The sequence below is a fragment of the Electrophorus electricus genome, chromosome 1 (genome assembly GCF_041902795.1).
Source record: "Electrophorus electricus isolate QZ-2024a chromosome 1, ASM4190279v1, whole genome shotgun sequence".
NCBI classification, from domain to species: domain Eukaryota; kingdom Metazoa; phylum Chordata; class Actinopteri; order Gymnotiformes; family Gymnotidae; genus Electrophorus; species Electrophorus electricus.
The window spans coordinates 35,790,201-35,809,549 of NC_137497.1; the positions used below are offsets into that span (position 1 = coordinate 35,790,201).

At 43.6% G+C, this 19,349-nt stretch overlaps 2 protein-coding genes across 6 annotated transcripts; both read left to right on the forward strand.

Moving 5' to 3' along the window:
- The first annotated feature begins 129 nt into the window (after positions 1-129).
- Positions 130-2,122, forward strand: c1qtnf9 (C1q and TNF related 9). 2 transcript variants are annotated; one of them, XM_081717618.1, is made up of 4 exons: positions 130-240; positions 480-629; positions 923-985; positions 1,210-2,122. In XM_081717618.1, the coding sequence occupies exons 2-4, from the start codon at positions 485-487 to the stop codon at positions 1,977-1,979; spliced, it is 978 nt and encodes a 325-aa protein (XP_081573744.1). In that variant the 5' UTR covers positions 130-240; positions 480-484; the 3' UTR covers positions 1,980-2,122. The 2 variants fall into 2 exon arrangements, with proteins under 2 accessions (XP_081573744.1, XP_026860269.2); XM_027004468.3 differs by lacking the exon at positions 130-240 and having other exon boundaries at positions 269-629; positions 1,210-2,121.
- A 322-nt stretch (positions 2,123-2,444) lies between these two features.
- spata13 (spermatogenesis associated 13) lies at positions 2,445-19,297 on the forward strand. Of its 4 annotated transcripts, none has more exons than XM_081717605.1 (14): positions 2,445-2,848; positions 6,979-8,517; positions 10,000-10,041; positions 11,102-11,566; positions 12,416-12,560; positions 12,863-12,987; positions 13,430-13,609; positions 14,134-14,325; positions 15,863-16,042; positions 16,521-16,753; positions 17,138-17,267; positions 17,819-18,191; positions 18,498-18,560; positions 18,655-19,297. In XM_081717605.1, the coding sequence occupies exons 1-14, from the start codon at positions 2,840-2,842 to the stop codon at positions 18,834-18,836; spliced, it is 3,858 nt and encodes a 1,285-aa protein (XP_081573731.1). In that variant the 5' UTR covers positions 2,445-2,839; the 3' UTR covers positions 18,837-19,297. The 4 variants fall into 4 exon arrangements, with proteins under 4 accessions (XP_081573731.1, XP_081573726.1, XP_026860266.2 ...); XM_081717600.1 differs by having other exon boundaries at positions 2,448-2,848; positions 18,498-18,572; XM_027004467.3 differs by lacking the exon at positions 2,445-2,848 and adding an exon at positions 4,044-4,187 and having other exon boundaries at positions 18,498-18,572.
- The last annotated feature ends 52 nt before the right edge of the window (positions 19,298-19,349 follow it).

Consider the following 19,349-nt stretch of genomic DNA (forward strand, 5'->3'; position numbering starts at 1 on the left):
CTCCACTGTGCATGACACTTATTCCTTTGTATTCACAAGTAACACTATGCCCGCAACCACTCCAAATCTAGCTTACATGCTGACCATTACCAGTACCTAAAACAATTCATCAGTTGCTTTGTGCTAGAGATTAAATTACACTGTGCCCAACCAGTTTGTTGGGCACTGAAGTGAATGACTGAAACATTTCTAGTTGATCATTATCTAAACAAAAAACCTGCTTTAACAAAGAGCACACAGGTGATGTATAACAAATATGGTTCAAATAAGTAACTTGTGTAACTGCTGTCTGACCAGTAGAGTTTCTCTATATGGACATTCCATTACCATATTCAAGATATTTTGACATCTCTGCATACTCTGCACAGATTCAAACAGACTTCTAGATTTTTTTTATGGTCTTCGTTCTGAACTGGTTCTCTACGGTGTAGTGGTTCAAATCATGTTGTTTGCTAAGTCTTTTGTTATACTCCTCTTAGTGGATATGTCCCATGCTGCAGAAAAGGAAGATTCTGGAAAGAAGGATGGTTGTGTGTATGGACACCCTGGAATACCAGGCACCCCTGGATACAATGGAGTGCCAGGACGTGATGGACGAGATGGAGCCAAAGGTGACAAAGGGGATCCAGGTGAGAAAAACACTAGAATTTAGATGTTAGAAATGCAGTAGAAACTAAAATACAATATGTGTATATGTATATACTGGTCAAGAGTTTCTCTGGATTTACATGTTATAGTTAAGATATACGAGGTTTTGGTCTTGTCCACTCTCAACCAATAAAATATTGCATGAAAAAGGACTGGATTACATAGTCTGCTTTCATATGACAGTGGTGTATGCTGATATTCATATGAAACTAAAGCCCTGTATATACAACTAAAGGCATTATCAGCCCAAAGATGTTCTTTTATCTTTTCAAAGGTTATCTTGGGACCTGTGGAGCTGCAGGGAAAGAGGGACCAAAAGGAAATAAAGGAGAACTTGGTGAAGAATATCATTTTTGAGAACCTTTTCTTAAAACTTGTTTATCTTGAAACATGAACGGAGTTAGCAATTTGGGAAAAAAGGGTGAATTTTTCTATGAAAACCTAAAACCTTTTTTTTTTTTTTTAAGACAGAGACAATATTGTACAGTGCTTGTCAGTATTTGTCTTTTAAGTAGACAAGGAACATTTCTTTTTTAACTGAGATTTGAAATGCCTTGTTAGGTGCTCCGGGCACAGACGGAATTAAAGGACGGCGTGGAGACAGTGGAGAGAGGGGCCCACCTGGTAAAATGGGGCCTCAAGGGTTCCCAGGCCCACATGGTCTTAAAGGTGAGAAGGGAGAGGTAGGACTGCCTGGGCCCCAGGGTATCAAAGGGGATGAGGGGCCTCAGGGACCTGAGGGCCCTCAAGGAATCATTGGGTACCAGGGAGAAAAAGGCTTCCCAGGCGCTATGGGTTCCCCAGGAAGACCTGGTCCTAAGGGGGACATTGGCCCTCCAGGTCACAGGGGCACTATTGGCTACCGTGGTGACAAAGGGACAAAGGGGGAAACTGGAGAAAAGGGGTCCAAAGGAGACATGCCTGAAATCCCCAAGAGTGCTTTTTCTGTTGGGCTGACTGTGCAAACCAAGCTACCTGCCAGTAATGCTCCCATACGTTTTGATAAAATCATCTACAACCGGCAGAACCACTACAACCCGCAGAGTGGTCGCTTTACTTGTGCAGTCACTGGAGCTTACTACTTCACCTACCACATCACTGTTTTTTCCCGAAACGTCAGGGTGGCTCTCATGAAGAATGGTCAGAGTATGATTTACACCATGGATAACTACCAGAACAGTGAGGACCAGGCAGCAGGGGGTACAGTGCTTCACCTAGAGGTTGGGGACAAGGTATGGCTTCAGGTGTCTGGAGGACAGCTCTTCAATGGACTCTACGCAGACGATGATGATGACACAACATTTTCTGGTTTCCTTCTCTTTGCTGAGTGATAATTAGATTTTAGGTATAACTTTGTAGATTAATCCAATTTTAAGCAATAAACAGCTCCCTAAATGGTGTAATGCAAACAAATTGATTTGCTACATACATTCTAAATAATAATTGTTCTTACTAATAATAAAAAATATTGCCTTTCTATCATCTGTTTTTATATCCAGCACTTTTGTTTGTTTGCTAGTTTGTTTTTACTGGTCAAATTTAATTTGCTGGGTAAGTTATACAATTGGTGTTATTTTTCAAAATAACTCTGTTCAAATGCAAATATAGAAAGGTCCACAAACCAGTACATAGTTTTGGGTCGTTCACTGTCCTCTTGGAGGCAGACGACGAAAAACACCGGACAGCTTGTCCGCTCCGCCCCCAGTACAGTCACAGCAACAAGTGCAACGATGCTGTCCAATAACGTCGCTCTGCTTGGAATGCTTTGGACAGTTTTCTAGCGTTTTCGCTGTTTAGAATCAACGAACTTTTAACTGTACTTTGAGGTAGACAAAGCAGGCAAGCTAAATTAATTCGTTTTTTTGTGTTTGTTTTACCGTTGAACTGGTATCGATCTACAGAGTCCTTAAGTACATATTTGCGACTTTTGTTGTATAACTTATATTTGGCTACTTGGAGACCCCGGTTCGAAATCTTGGCTAGTTTTAAAATGTAGATTAGTTTCGCATTTCTTAGTTTATCTTTCTTTGGGAGCGAATGAACGATTTTCGATGTGTTTCCCAAAAAAGCTAAATATGCGCATTTCAGCGGACCTTGGACTTTTCTTTAAAGGATACACGTGTTCAGTGGATAGAAAACAGTTAGAAGCCACGCATTTGGTGTGAAGACACCAGTACTAGCTATAAAAAGTATGAGAAAGGTACGTTGGATTTGTTTTTAAAGCTATAACCTTTATTGCACTGGCAGTTAAATAACCTATTTTTAAAAATAGAACACTTATCAAGCAAATGAGTGCATTGTCCGTCGTTTAAATTAATGGGCTGTCGGTTTTGTTTTGTTTTTTATTTTAACGTGATGCTAATGCTTCGAATGTTAGCTAGCTAGTTAGTTAGCTAAGGAGGAGGAGGGGAGTATCTTCACGAGAGTTGCATTGTGCGTTACTAGCCCAAGCCCCAGTGGTTGCTATAGTGATGGGTTGTCGGGTTGCGCGAGGCTGGTGGGGGTGGGTAAGCTAAAGTCACCCATAAGGAAGTTTATGGACAAACCGAGTAAATTAAATTCACAGATAAGTTAAAAGCAATATGTGCTTTGCAGGAAACCTCAGCAGAACCCTTAATAACTTCAGTTATCGGCACCTGGTCTGTCGTAACGCGAAATCCGATTTCCGCTGTGTGGTAAATTGGTGTTCTCTCTAGGGTGTCGAGATAGTCAAAACATTCTGGGCGCTTTTGACTATAGGATGCATATGTCTAGACATTCATAAACATTCATAATCATCATATAGTGACAATGCTTGTCGCATTTGTTGCTTCTGATGCGTCAATTTCATTTAACATGTAAAAACATTAAGATTAAAATAAGTAAAGTCTATAGAATTCACATGCATAAGGTTAACATTAAGAATAACATTTTTAATTATGGCACTAACTGTAATGATTATGCAGTTCTGCCACACATGGGTAATGGAATGTCCTCCTCCATCCTGCTTTAAGACATACGGGGACTTTAATTTCTTACACTTTCCCTCCTCAGTCTATGCTTGCACAACTTGAAGCCAGATTTTTTTACTCCCACTTACTACTCAATTAACCTACCAAATTTCCGCATTAGCACATTCACAATCCTCTAGCCCTTGATGGCATGCTTTCTGTGATTTTAAAAGCATCGGATGATTTGCATGCCCTCTTCTGTGCATGTTCACATATCTAGTTTAGTGATTATAACAGAGTGATGTGAAGCAAGAATCGGAATAACATCGGAATAAAATTTGTTTGACTTATTGTACTCAGTTTGTTTGTGCAAAGCCCACTTTTTATACATAAATTCTACAAGTTTTTCTCTGTATCTGTTCTGCAGAAAATCCAACACTTTCACAGATTATTTCTAGATTTAAAATTTTATTTTATTTTTTTACACTTTTCATTCGGGTACTTTAATCAGTTCCTCTGTGTTAGTAAATCTTTTGTCACTGATGACATTCAGAGAGGTTTTGTGTCAAGATGGAGGCCGGACGAGGACCACCGTAGCTCAGCACGTGGGTAAGCGAATGCCTGAGTAGGTGGTAATGTTACCGGGCTTCCCATACCCACAGCAGGGTGTGTTCCGTTCTTAAATCTCTTTCTTTTTCACTTGACAAAAAAGGAGGAACTGGGTCACAGCACAGTAATGCAGTGCCAGTCACCAAACAACAGGAGTAAATCACACTCGTTTTCACTGCAGATAAGTGGCTGTTGTGTCCAAAGACCAGCCTTGCACTGAGTTTACCGTGAGGCGTTTCCTCTGTGTGGAATGCCTGTCACTCTTGCTCCCCGTGCCTGTGTCTGCGTGTTTGACAGTGTGCAGACGTATGAATGGGAGACTGTCATTAAAGTTCACATACTCAGATTATATCTGAGAGCAGGGATGCAGGGATGCATCCTTAGCAGCCTGCTGAAGAATACACATGTGTCTTTTAATGTGATCATGCAAAAAACACGCGTCTGCCAGTTGGCAGATGGCAGTGAGTCGGACATTCCATTCGGCCTTTTGAAAGGAATAGTGTGCCGACCTTTGTCATTCACTTTAAACATTTTTTTTTACTACTATTCTTACTCTTATAATTGTCTTGTTCTGTATAGAGTAGCATACATGGCATATTTCCTCAGCGAAGCAGCAAGCTAGAGAGACTTGCTTGTCTTTGTAGATTAATAGAGCCAATATGGTGGGTTGGTCTTAGGATAGTACATAATTTTGATTATTGTAATAAAGCAATTTGTTCATAGAACATGGACTCATCTGATTCTTAATCTATGTAATACTGAAAACTAGCACCAGTTAAATGATACTTTGATTCTGTCTTCTCTGACATGATGTCTGGCATGATGTCTTGCAGTTTAAAACTGGCCTTTTGTGTATAAATAAGACTTTATCTTGTGGGTCTGGGAAGCAAAGTGTCTTTTACTGGGGAATGAGTAATAGTGTTGTAAAAATGTATATAGACGTAGGGTTTGTGTGGTTATGTGTGCATGTAGTTAGAAGGTTGTTAGAAGGCTAATTGGAGAGTGTGCTTCCAGACCACAAAAGTGTGTGATATTAGATGGCTTGTCACCTACCAAACAACAAAAAACTTGGCTCATGGTGCCTTTTGGGCTGCCAGTTGAGAAGTAACTGAAACAGGTCGGTGTGAGAGAAACCTGGCAAAGATCTGAGATTAATCTGTGTTTTCAGACACTTCCTGACTGCATTCAGTGTTAAGTTCCAGTTTCAGTATGCTGTACTAGTAACTGTAGTATCCTCTTCTTGTCTTTTATAAGTTTTTGAACATATTAGTCTGCCCTCTGTTCTTGGTGTGGGAGTGGGTCTGTGTTGGTAGCCTTCCTTCTTGGGAGTTTAATCTGAGCCTGTCTCCAGCTGGTAGCCAGGTCAGGGGTGTGGGGTGGGAGTGGAGTGCCTCTCTGAGCTCTTAATTAACTCCACTCCTGCATTGAGCATGTGAGCATGAAGTTGAGAAAAGCGAAGTGAAAGAGAGAGGTAGCAAAGTAAGCTCCGACGCACTGCCGCCGATGTTGGCTGATCGAGGAGGGATCGGAGGTTGTAGACTTAATTGCATTCTTTTGAAGCTGCAGACAAACAAAGGCCTTGGTGCTGGTGCATTTTTCATAGCTTGTTATAGCTTGGGGCTGTCAGGTTAGGCGCCTTGGTTCAGGGGTATAGTGTGTGTCATAACCAGTCTGTATAGCCTGGAGTGAACTAAAGTCACTTCCAGTCTAAGGTAATGGTGATTTGATTTGGGTTGTTTTGCCTTCTGTTTATGGACATGCGGTTGATTTCACAACTTAAACCAGAGAGAGTCTGCAGAGGCATGGTGAGGCAGTAATTATGACCTTATCGATGTCAGAGGAAGGCCGGCGAGTTGAGGAAGTTTAAGAATTCCAGTTGTTTTGTTATAAGTACGTGTTTGTCTGGTTTTTCCAGGGAACGCAGTGAGACAGGTGGCTAGGTGGGTGGGGTGTAAAGCAGATTGGCCTCCTTAGTCCCACCCCTGCCCCCTCACTCAAGCTTCAGTGTTCATGTTCAAATCCGGAAAAACATGGCAATTTGTTGCATTAATCATGATGGATTAGTGCATTTTTTTGTTTATTGCGTAGTCATGCTCACCCAAAATCTTTCATCAAAGCTGACTTGGCATCAGTCTACGACTTCCAGGTCCCTGAAATGTGGCTCTTCTCTCACAAGCATTATATTGCATGGTTTACGTGTTTCAGACCTGAAGCAGTTTTAACAGTACTGAGTTTGGACAACATTCAGCCTGCTCCTGTGCTCTAAGCATACTCTGCTGTACAAAAGCCTCTTTTAAGGCTTTTAAAGGTGCTGCCTGAATTATGAATTCATACCAGAAAAGGACAGTGTTTAGACACATCCCACAGCACTACACTTTTCTCACAGTACTAATAAGCAGTTTGAGGTTGCACAACTGCAAACCAGAAATCTTAGGATCATAGTTCACTCATATTCTTTCTCATGTAAGATTTGGAAAGCAACAATGAACCTAAAACTGATAGGCATCCTACAGTTTTTCAGATAAGGTTGAACTGATAAGATGATCAGATCATTGTGATTCAGTAGTTATGGTGTACTCTTTCAGATGCATTATGATATTAGAGTATAGTAATACCTCAACGTATTGTCTAAAACCTGTCCTATCCATGTTATTGTGTTTTTGAGCTTCATGCATATCAGTAGGTCTGTGGCATCATATCAGTATGTTTATCTGGCATTTTGGGTTACTTGAATGCATCTTGTCCTGTCTGAATGGTAATCCTAATGCTCTCGTGTCCTGTCGTCTTGCAGGCAGCTCCAGCAGATGGAGCCTCATCTCTTGGCGAGGCTTCTCTCTGTCCTGCACTACATGACTCTTCTCATGGCTCTGACCCAGAGGCCACAGGGAGACCACTCTGCAGTTCTTTCCAGGATAGACGCATGATCCATGGTCCAGCTCCTAGCTGCGTAGCCCAGGCGAGGCCCATTCTCTCTGAGGCCTGCTGCGAGAAGCGTGGACTCAGCAGACCTAGTACTCAGCCCTGGTTCAGCTCTGCAGTTACAGACGGGCAGGCCAGGCCATGCCCCTCCAGGATCGCGCGCATCTTCTCATCCCAGCAAAGGTGCGACTCAGTGGGCCCTGAGCGGACTCCACTCTGGGGCCCAGCCAGCAATCCTCAGGCTTGGCCTGGCCTCACACGCTCCTTCAAAAAGCTGCGCTCCTCTGTACTCCAGGGTATCCAGAACAGGGCAGGTTCAACAGGAGCCAATCAGGAGAAAGACTTCTCCTCTGTGACCAGTGAGGATGGCAACGGTTTCTTTGTAACCAGGCGGGACCTAGGGCAAGGAGGCAGTCAAAGGTGTGGTGAGAAGGTATCCACAGTGACCAATGGGGTGTCGAAAGCTGGACCGAATCCATGCATTTCAGATGAGGAAGATGATTACGAGGAGTGTGGGGGTGGTCTGCAGAGGAATTCTCATTTCTCACAGAGTATCCGCAGGGCGTATGGAGCAGGACGGATCTCCTTGCTGGACAGTGAACCAAGGCAGCCAGACAGCCCCAAGCCCCCACAGCCTGCTCCGCGCCGTCGTCCATGCAGCTCTGTGGAGCCCCTTGGGCCTGACGTGGTTCTCGATAGTGATGACAGTGTTAAGGCTTTGGGCAGACTGAGCAAAAGCGCTGACAACTTGCCCATCTTCAAGAGTCCCTTCAGACGCAAGGTGCCCTCTGCTCAGCCACAGAGCCCGAAAATTTCTGAAGCCACGGTTTTGGCCTGTACTTTGTCTGTGGACGTGCAGGAATGCAGACCAGGACGACATCAGAGCCCCGCGGGAGTCCGGGAACGAATGCTGAAGCTCGTTGGCAGTTTGACGGATCTGTCAGCCAGTAACAAGGCCAGTCCAGTCCCCACGCCCAGCAGGGCCCCGCTGTCAACTCTCAGCCAGCTCCATGATGACTACTCACGCAGGACTCCCTGCATTCCCGCCAGCGAGCGGCAGCGCAGGCCCCCACCAGCACATGCCCAGGCGCCTGACAGGCAGACAGTACAGGCTGACATACATGGACACACCCTGGCTGTAGACCCCACCCCATTTGTCCCTGCCTCCTTTAGCTCCTCCTACGATGAGGTCACACAGACTTCCAGTCCCACAGCACAGCTGTCTAGGAATTACGAGCAGCTTTCTGCAGCCTCCCCAGCCCCATGTCTAGATATTCCTGTCAGCACTCTCCCACAGAATTGTGGGACTGTAGAGGAGCAGCAAAATGTGAAAGATGAGCCCATTAAACATGAGCACTGCACAAGCTCCAGCCTGGAGCAGAGAGTGAACTGCATTAAAATTGGTTTGGAGGTAAGGTACTTTACTTACACGCTATTCACATATTTCAATTATAGGTCAATATGATGGATCTAGGATGCATTATCCATCAGAACGCATCTGAAGAAGTAGTGGGTTTAAGAGATTAATCCATCAACTGACATAAAAAGCTAGACAGAGGCCTTCTGTGTCTCTAAATACTTGCTAGTTAGGAACAAGGAATATAAATGAGTATATTAAAATCTATTATATCTTAAGTTTTGGATTAGAATTTTCCAGCTACATGACTTGAGATCTCCTCTGTGGAATGATTATGCTTTCATAAGATATTATACATGGTCACTATCAGACATAGAAAAACCAATATGGAAATTATTTTGCTGATATTATGGTATGAAATGAAAACCAAATGCCATTTCACCTGTGTTTGCTTATATGTAGCTCTAACAGGCATCCTTCCCATTCAAAGTGCAGCTGCTTTTTTAGATACCGTTCTCCACCCTAGCGATAATGTGTTGTCAAGGCCCTGATTTAGATATGTATTAGGTTACTAACGCTACAGAGGACGTGCGGGAAGACACATATGTTGTGCTACTTTTAAAACTCTGCCTTATGTTTGCTTTTACATAGTCAGGAAATTATATTTTCATGAAAAAAGTAATGGCTGGTTTGTGTGTTATAATGTAGTTGAACAAGCATCCTGTGTAGTTGCATGTAAGCAGGTTAATGCAGGTAGGTTTGTCCATTCATGAGTCATTACGGCATGCCAAGACTGCATTAACAAGAGTCAGAGGACGGAGCGAATATTTTAGTGGCCACCTTCAAGGTCACTGGTTATATGGGGCCAGTCACGCAACCTTCACCTTTGTCTCTGGAAATGATAAGTGGCAGTGGAGACAGATTGTGCGTACTGAGGACTTGTTCACAGGCTTATTTCAGAGGCAGGTCATTTAGCTGACCCCTGCACTTGCCACTATAAACTCACCTTTTGGCTCAACTTCTGTGAGTCTGATGCTAAGGTCTTTGAAGAACACTGACGAACCAATAAACTCATCAAGCCAGTGCATTGTGCATTGATCCTCTCGTCTCAGCTGATTGGATGACTCTTGTTTGACACAGCATTCACTCAGAGTGCCAGTGGCTGTAAACACTCAGAAAGGCATCACGCCAGTAACCATCATCTGCGCTCTTGCGAGGGAACTCACAGGGTTAATGATTAGCCCTCGTTTATGATTAGTGTAAGTTGCTTAAGCAATGGCTCCCTGAGCTGAGGCTGGATGCTTTATTACTTGGCCCAGGCTAACGTCCAGGGGTCAAAGTCCAGGAGGCGCAACAAACCAGAGCAGGCAGAGCATTCATGTAGATGCACGTGCGCTTTCCAGAGCACGGTAACCCTTTGTGGTGCCTCAGGGAACAGCCTCCGGGACACGGTGTCCTCCGCTTGCATGTGTTGAGGAGCTGGTGTCTTCATGCATGAGTGTCGTCATGGTGCTGATCCACTGTATGCCATTTCAGTGCTTCTGGAAGACTCCAGAGAGACGGCCTGAAATTATGGAGGTAAGCAGGTGTTTTTTGTCTCCTGTGGATTGCACACTAGACGCCCTCCTGAGCAGAATGGTGTTCTCACTAAGGCACGTGGAACTGGACAGGGCAGCATAGATCTTCACATATTTAACAACCATTATTATTAAGATGAAATTGAGTTGCTTTTGTTAAATGACATCTTTGTGTTTCTTTCTGAAGCTGATGTTTCCTCTGACTGTTAATCCGTGAAAAGTGAAGCATCTTTGTGGCAAATCTCCCAGTGACTCATGAATGTGCAAACATAAACAGCTCATTACATTTCTGGGGCCACTAACAAGTGTGTGGTGAAGAAAGTGGAATGGGTTTGATTTGTTTCACTCCTAATCCAGTGAGAAGTAAGCTAATTGTAGTTTGTTCACACTGTATGTTTCACTTGTGGGTGCATCGTTGTGTAAGAGTCCTGAGAATGCCATAGCTTTTTTGTTGCTGGAAGTTCAGGACCATGCAGTCAGCCCTGCTCGTCTTGTAGAAAGATGACTTAGATCCTCCCTCTTATTGATCTACAGCCACGCTGGCCAATCTGGCCACCTGCCCGCTCATGCAAAGAGAACTGGGAAGACGGCACTCTCTTTTGTTCAGCTGACCTAAGAAATGCATGAGTAGCAGTTGAAATTTTGTAGCAGCGGGCTTCAAGTGTCTCAGAGGCAGCACATGCTCATATTCACGCTCCCTGATTGGCTGGTTCCGTGCCATTGAATTGGCAACATTTAAGATTAGGGAGACAATACAATTTACAATACTCTGGACTACAGTGGATAACGGTGTCAAAGCGATTGTGTTTTTCCAGTTGCAGTTGCTTTTAGCTGCTCAGACAATTAGGAAAGGTGAGAGCTTTCTGCATGATCCCCTACACATTACACACGGATCCTTTTAGTGGCTTCCCCCTGATCATCATCTTCACTGTCTTGACTATAGAATGGTTGGCAGAAGGTCTACTTTTATGTTTATGAACAGTAAAGTACAGTGTCTGTTTTCCACTAATTGCCCTTCAAGGATAACTACATTTAATTGAAAATTTAATTCCATCTTGCAGGCAACATCAGAAAGCCTGGATGCAGAAGGCCTTCGAGAACTGAACACTCAGAAAGACAGAGACTCTGCCTACACCAGCCCTCCTGTCACACCCACCTGTTCCACAGAGTCTTCCCTGGTAGGCACGGCAACCTCACCAGGCTCTTCCAGTGACACGCCTACCTCCGTTGGGCCTAGGAGGCGGGAGGGTAGATCCAGACCTCGGCCAGTCTCAGACTATGGCCAGATGATTTCAAGGAAGTACTTTATTCCTGAGAAGGAAGTGGAACGTCAGGGTAAGGAGGTGGACTACATTTGCCAGGAGGACTCCAGCAACAGCGACGGGCACTCCGAGAGGGGTGGCCAAGAGAATGGCGACATGAATGGACATTTGGATAGCGCAAAGCGGCGACCCATCTCTGTTATAGGAGGAGTGGATCTGTTCCCCTCTCCTGAAGAAAAGGAAGACACTGATCCCCTGCCTTCTGTAAGCCTTTGTTCGCTTCTAGCCCTGCTGAGATAACTTAACCTTAACTTCTGACAATCTGCACTTTTGTATCTAAAGCCATTTTTTATGATTAGGCATTTTTTCCAGACCATATATCCCCTTTTTTGCACAGTTAAGATTTAAGCTTTAAAGTGCATGCTTTAATGTACATGCTGTCTACCTATGCAGCCCAAAGGAAGTGTTAGCTTTCAGGCCTGACGCCTTAAAACTCCAGGCTTTAATGAAATTGCAGAGGTCATATCTTGTTCCTCCCTGTGCCCTTTGCATTATGAGTGGTGACATCGCTAGTCAGCAGCTTAAGAATTTCTTGAGGTCAGCTCATCTCAAGACTGTCTTAGAAATATTCTAACAGGAAATGGAACTCAGGTGTCACATTGTTGTAATTATAATTGAGAAAACCAGGAAAATATAACCTGAGATCTGTCCACGTTTTCTGTCACAATAACATCATTGAGCAACATATGATGTAATGAAATCCACAAAACATTTCCAAAAGCCTGCTTTCCTTTGTAAATGAACCATCTGAAACTCTCTTAACAAATGGCATGTGGAATAGTCTCTCAAATGGGTTTCATTATTGTTATCTCTCTCATCTAGAAGCAGAAACCTGATCCCCCTGTTGTATGTTGTGAGAGATGAGCTAAAAAAAACAATACATCAGTTGGTTTAAGAAGTTGACCTGAGTTGTTGTGTATTCACCTGAAGGTGAAGTGCCATATTTTCACAGGCCACTGCCTTTTGTGGAACAGTCACCGTACTCTCTGAACATAAACTAGGGGGACCGCTTTAAGGTGGTTAATGGGCCGTGTACATTTCGCTGTGTTGCAGCCCGCTGCCCGGCCACCCGTGCCATCCCACGGCGTGCCCCCGTACAGGGGCGTGTCTGCACGCCTGCGCCCCTGCACCTTCTCCCAGAGCACCCCCACGGGCCTGGACCGGGTGGGCCGCTGCAAACTGACCCGAGTCCTCAGTGGTGAGTGTGTGTGTCTGTGTGATATTCTTGCCTTTGATGTAAGCAGTGTCCCTGTGTTTAGAAACAAACTGTTATCAGTGTACAGCCTGGAATTGTTATAATGCAGTTATAAGATGTGAGTGTTCCCAGCGTCCAGAGTGCAAGGTAAGTATTTCTTGTAAATCGGTTTGAGTGTATTCAGCATGTGTTCATTTGTGCCTGAGGCATATAGCCATGTGTATGTCTTTGTCTCCCACACAGACAGACAGGGTTTGATGTTTGTTTGTATGTGATATCTTCATGGGTGTGTTTGTGGTCTGCAGATGGGAACTCGGATGGCTGTGCCGGGTTGGATGACAGCGTGAGTGAGGAGGACGGCAGTTTCGATGAGATCACAGAAGGAAAACCGTACCTGCAGCCAGAGGTAGATCTCTCCACCCTCAGTCAGGTAAGCAACTAGGTTTTGCGTAGTGTGAGTGCGTGTGTTCTGTCAGGATGAAAACTTTAAAGCTGATTGATGTTTGTTTTTTCACTAAATCTGTTAATATTTTTAAGAAAATCCACTAGGTTTGAGAGCTGCATGACTGCATACGTTCACTAATTCATGAGTCATGCATTCTCATGTGTTGAGTTAAATAGTTAATGTGTGTGTGTTTGATGAACTGTTAGTGGCTGCAGTTAAAAGCGAATTATTTTAAATGGTTTGCATTGTGCATGTGACTGAGTTTATCCATGTGCTGAGCATGTGCAGTGTCTTCCTGTGTAAACCCACATCTGTGTATACCTGTCGCCCTGCATGTCTGTCATGGCTTTCACCTGTGTGGCAGTGAGTGTAAATCAGCAGACCCTCCCCTAACCCTACTGTCCCTTGCTGTCCCACCCTGCCGCAGTACATCCTGTCAGGCCACGCAGTGTATGCCGAGGCCCTGTGGGACCATGTCACGATGGGCGAGCAGGAACTGGCCTTTAAAGCCGGGGATGTGATCCGGGTGCTGGAAGCCCAGGAGAAGGACTGGTGGTGGGGGGCAGTGGGTGAGCGCCAGGCATGGTTCCCTTCCAGCTTTGTGCGGGTGAGTGTCGGGTAGATTGCGCTCGGACACTCTCTGAGTGAAGAACGTGTAACAAAACCCCTAGTCAAACACTGCAAAGGACTGGTAGCCCCTGAAAGTCATGCAAACTTAGCCTGATCAGCTCCTGGGTTTGGCTTAAGAGAGCATCGCTATGGTTACGAGTACTGACTGGCAAGTTTTTGTGGGAGGGGGACCATGAGAACTGTAATCGCTCTATAGGAGCATTAATGGAGAGTGGAAGTGCTGTGAATTTGCTGTGGTGTGGAGTATAGGCAGTTTTTAATCTGTTTACTTTGAAGCAGATTAGGTCTGTCAGATGTAACTAAACATGTTTGAAGTTTACTCTCCAAGTGTCTATGTAAATGAGGATAATGTCTCTTTCTAACATCTGATGTCTTAAACATTTAAAAACCTATTACACATTATAGTCTAGTAATTCAAGGTTTTGTAAGATTGTATAAATGCCAGTTTTCCACTGTCCCATTGGTCTTGGTGAGTAACCATAGCATCGCATTGTCTGACAGGTGCGCGTAAACCAGGAGGACTCAGGCAGTGAGAGCGTGGAGAGTGTGGAGGGTGTGGACCAAGAGGAGACACTCTCCAAGGATCCCCGCAGCCAGAACTCTGAGCAACGCGAGCAAATGAGGGCAAACGTGGTCCAGGAGATTATGAACACAGAGCGTGTCTATATCAAACACCTCAGAGACATCTGTGAGGTGGGCCTACTTCTATACCTAAAAGATTTATTGTTGTGATATCTTTTTTGATAGCCATATGACATGCTCAAGGAATTCACCTCTTTCAGAAAGCCTTTAATTCTTTGTTTAGGTATTAAGAAATAAATGGTTAACAGTTCCATCTCAGCATAGAGTACATACTCAACATTATGAGACCCTTTCGAGTTTTGGTATGTTTCCAACTCATGCACAAAATAAATTTAGTTCATTTTTTGCTCATCAAACTACACACAATACTTCAAAATGATAAAGCAAAAATTGGTTTTTGGAGTGTTTTGTAAATATACTAAAAATTAAAAAACTCAAATATTAAATTTAAATACTATTTAGACCCTTCACTCAGTACTTTCTTAAAGTACTTTGGGAAGCAAAGACTTGGAAATGATCCTACAAGCTTGACACCCCTTTCTGTTAGAGGTTTCTCCATGGTAGAACAGTTCAAGCTCATCCAGTTTAGATGGGAATCGTAAGTGCACAGCCATTTTCAGCTCTCCAGAGATGCTCTGTTGGGTTCCGATCTCAATTCTGGCTGGGCCTCTCCAGGCCTTTTTAAAGAATTTTCCCAAATCCACTCCAGTGTTCTCTTGAATGAATGCCTTGGGTCGTTGTCTTGTTGAAATATAAACCTTCAAATCAGAAAAGATTTTCACCAAGGAATGCATTTTTTCCTGCATCCATCTCCCCCCTGACTAATCTCCCATTCCCTGTCATAGAAACACCCCCACAGTGTGATGCTGCCCCAGTGTTTGATAGTAATGATATTAATGAGTTTCCTCCATACACATTGCTGGAAATCACAGCCACATAGTTCAATCTTCATTTCATCAGACCAGAGCACCTTGATTTTCATGGTCTGAGAGTTGTTCAGGTAAATTTTGGCAAACTCTAAGAAGGCTTTAATGTGCCTTTTAGTGAGGAATGGCTTCCATCTGCACACTCTACCATAAAGGCCCGACTGGTGCAGTGCTGCACTGAAGGTTATCCTGCTGTAAGGTTCTCCACAAAGGACTTCTGGATCTCATTTATAATGACCATTGTGTTCTTGGTACCCTGTCTGACCAAGTCCTATCATTTGACTGTGTGGAAAACTATTGGAGGTTACAAACTTTGGATTCCAAACATCATTCATTTGAGAACGATGGAAGCTACCATACCCTTGGCACTTTCACTGCTGCAGAGGTTTTTTGTTCTGTTTTTGTTTTTGTTTTTTATAGAAAGGGTCTGTGTAAGGGAGTAAATGGCCCAGCATGACTACTGTTCAATGCTGCTCTCTGCTGGCCAGATCCATGAAATGACTATGAGGATTTGTGGAGGAAATACTGGTTTCCTGAATATGGATTCAGTATGATCTTGTACTAAACTGCAGCGCCAGTGATGAATCACTATTGGAAATTCTTTTTAGCCTGGGCTTGGACTTAATGTGGATTTTGGAAATTGGACCTAAAATCATTATAATTAGCCACTGGTAGGTGAGTGGTAGGGTTTTTTATGAGTGTTATTTCTAATCTGTTTATAGGGGTATATCCGTCAGTGCAGGAAACACCCGGGTATGTTCACAGATGCACAGCTCGGAACAATCTTCAGCAACATAGAAGAGATCTACAAATTCCAGAGGAAATTCCTCAAGGATCTAGAAAAGAAATATGATAAGGAGAACCCTCATCTGAGTGAAATTGGGTTCTGTTTCCTTCAACAGGTATGTTGCCTACACATGCATGTACACACACTGTTCATGCATACATTTGCCCAGTTGTGTTACTCTATTTCTGAGGACTTCCATACCATATTTAATATTTCTTGTTCAGTAATATGGTAACAGAATAAGTATAAATAATGAAAGAGGAATAAAAATCAAAACAACAAAAAACATTTATGTATGTATTTATTTATTTATTTATTTATTTATTTAAATAAATAACTTCTTTTGATTGCCAGATGCCAGAATGAACCTTTTTTTTAATTATTATTTATTTATTTTAAAAACATTTTATTCATTCATTCATTCATTTGGTTTTGAAGCTTTATGGTACTTGCATACATTTTTGTATATCTTTCTCTCCCTCTCTGTCTCTCAAAAACACACACCTATGCACACACACACACACACACACACACGCATATATTAAAGCATTTCGGATGTAGCTCTTTCTCATACGCTTGCGTCTGTCTCTCAGGATGAAGGTTTCTCCATATATTCAGAGTACTGCAACACGCACCCGGCAGCGTGTGTGGAGCTACAGCGTCTAATGAAGCAGGGCCGCTATAAGCACTTCTTTGAGGCGTGTCGCCTCCTGCAGCAGATGATCGACATCTCCATCGCTGGCTTCCTGCTCACTCCGGTGCAAAAGATCTGCAAATATCCTCTCCAGCTGGGCGAGCTGCTCAAATATACACCTAAAGACCACAGGTAATGCACAACTGAATGTGAGTCATAAACTCATACAGGCATTTTCACTTGAATGGCCTGTTGATTTTTCTTTCTTTTTTTTTTTCTTTTTTTTTGATAATCCTGAAATTTAATCATACTTTGGAATTTTTACCGGTGCTAGAGAAAATCCATCACAAATAGAGACACATGTCCGTGCTTACTATGACCCAAATACACCCACGTAGACGTCCTCACAAATGTGACAGGGACATGGGTGACTGACCTATCGTGGCTGACAATAAGGGCCCTCAGCTGCACATGTCCAAGGTGGCATCGAGTGGTGTCGGTCAGTCAAATAGCCGACGTGCAGGTACGGATCAGTAGCTGGGTTCTTATGCACCTTTGCCGTGCTGTTCACTGCAGTGACTACGAAGGTGTGTGCGCAGCCCATGAGGCAATGAAGAATGTGGCCAGCCTAATCAACGAGAGGAAGAGGAGGCTTGAGAGCATTGATGCCATCGCACACTGGCAGGTGGCCATCCTCCAGTGGGAGGTGAGCTTCCCCAATCCAGGCCTGGCCCAGGTCCAGAAACCCTTTCTTATGACGTAACGACGTGTGACTCCTTCCTTATTCACACACAGGGCACTTTGTAGGATTTTACATTTTACATTTAGAACATTTAGCTGAAGCTTTTATCCAAAGCGACTTACAATTATGACAGAGTACAACTTGAGCAATTGAGGGTTAAGGGCCTTGTTCAGGAGCCCAGCAGTGGCAGCTTGCCAGTGGTGGGGCTTGAACTGGCTATCTTCAGATCTTCCAGTTCCAAAACGTGATTTGAAATGGGTTCCCAAAGCTGTAACAAGCACATTAATGTATCAATGTAAAATCTATGCTGAAAATGTCTCAGTTCAGTCTTTTTAATAAGGCTACTGGCACTGAGAGGTAGACAGGTTTTTTCCCTATGATCATACTGTGTATAGCCTCTATTGAATGAGCTTTACTGTAAAAACATGTTCTCATAATATATTTACTTACATGATCTACATTGTATGCTGTGCAATCCTGATCTTTTGTTATTCATAATCTTTTGTTTTTGTTAGGGCGAGGACGTGTTGTCACAGAGCTCAGAGCTCATCCACTCGGGCGAGTTGACACGCGTGGTACGCGCTGGCAAGACGCAGCAGCGCAGTGCCTTCCTGTTTGACCACCAGTTGGTCTTCTGCAAGAAGGACGTTCTGCGGCGTGATCTGCTGCACTACCGTGGGCGCCTGCCCATGGATGGCGCCGAGACGCTGGATTTGCCTGACGGGCGGCACCCTGAGATGGGCACGGTGCGCAACGCCTTGGCCCTGCGCCACGCTGACACCCTGGAGCTGCTCTGCGTGCTGGCCTGCAGGAAGGTGCAGGACAAGCAGCGCTGGCTGCAGGCCTTTGCCCGTGAACGCCTCCGTGTGAAGGAGGACCAGGAGATGGGTGAGCCTTGCAGGATGTGTGACAACGGGGGGTCAGGGGGGGTTGTTGGGAGAAGAGGACTGTGCTGCTGCTGCTGAGTTTTTAGGTTTTTGTCAACAGGATTTTTATTTGCTTTATGAATATTTATGCATGTTAGTATTATGGATGGATTGTTCCTGAAATAATTTTTTGGGGGTGGAAAGTCAGACTTGCACAGAACTATTTAATAAATAACTGCTTTAATCTATGAAGAATTTAATTATGAAAATAAGTGTAGCATTGGACATGTTTGCGTGTCGCATTTTAGTGTTATTTTTTCTCTTGAAGGGATGGAGATAAGTGAAGCACAAAGAAAACAGGCAATTCAAAATGCCCGAAAATCAAAACAAGGCAAGATGAAAAGTAAGATTAGATCTTTTTTTAGTATCTGTAATATTTCAGTGTAGATGAGTAAATGTTTAATGTTTGTGTTTTTTCCCTTTAGACATAAGTTACCCTGGTCACCCTAGCCCTCTACATCACCAACCCCTCCACCCTCTCCATCAGCGCCATGTTACTGTGCCAACCAGTATCCCGCAGCAACAAGTGTTCTCCTTAGCAGAACCAAAGCGTAAACCCTCCCATCTGTGGTACACTTTCACACGCAGTGCCCTGTTCAGGAAATGACAAAGGTTCATCTTTACATCTGGTGACATGAAGATGCCTCTCAACACAGCCCTGGTGCCAATGTGAAGCCCCACAGAAGATGATGTGTGTATGCATGTGTGTATGCATGTGTGTATGCATGTGTGTAAATGTTCATTAAGACATTGCCGTTTTAATTATGGAAGTGAGATAGACAACAGAGAGATGAAGACTGTTTAGATTTTCATGCCCAAAGTATTAATTCCTCATTCTTTTTGTTGCTGGTCTGTTAAAGGTGTCTGTAGTTATTTTTCTGCTATGTTCCCTATATCAAAAAATGTTTAATAATGACAATGATGTATATTCATCATGCTGTGTGTCGTTGATATATATTTTTATTTGTTTATCTAAGGCTGGAACCTTTTTAAAGTTAGACATCTCTAGGCAAGTTAGTCCATAAACTAATAACTTTTAATGTTATAAAAATAAATGCTTGCACAAAGGTGTGGTACTCTGGTGTTCTTTCAACAAGATTTTTTTTTTTCACTCGGTTCA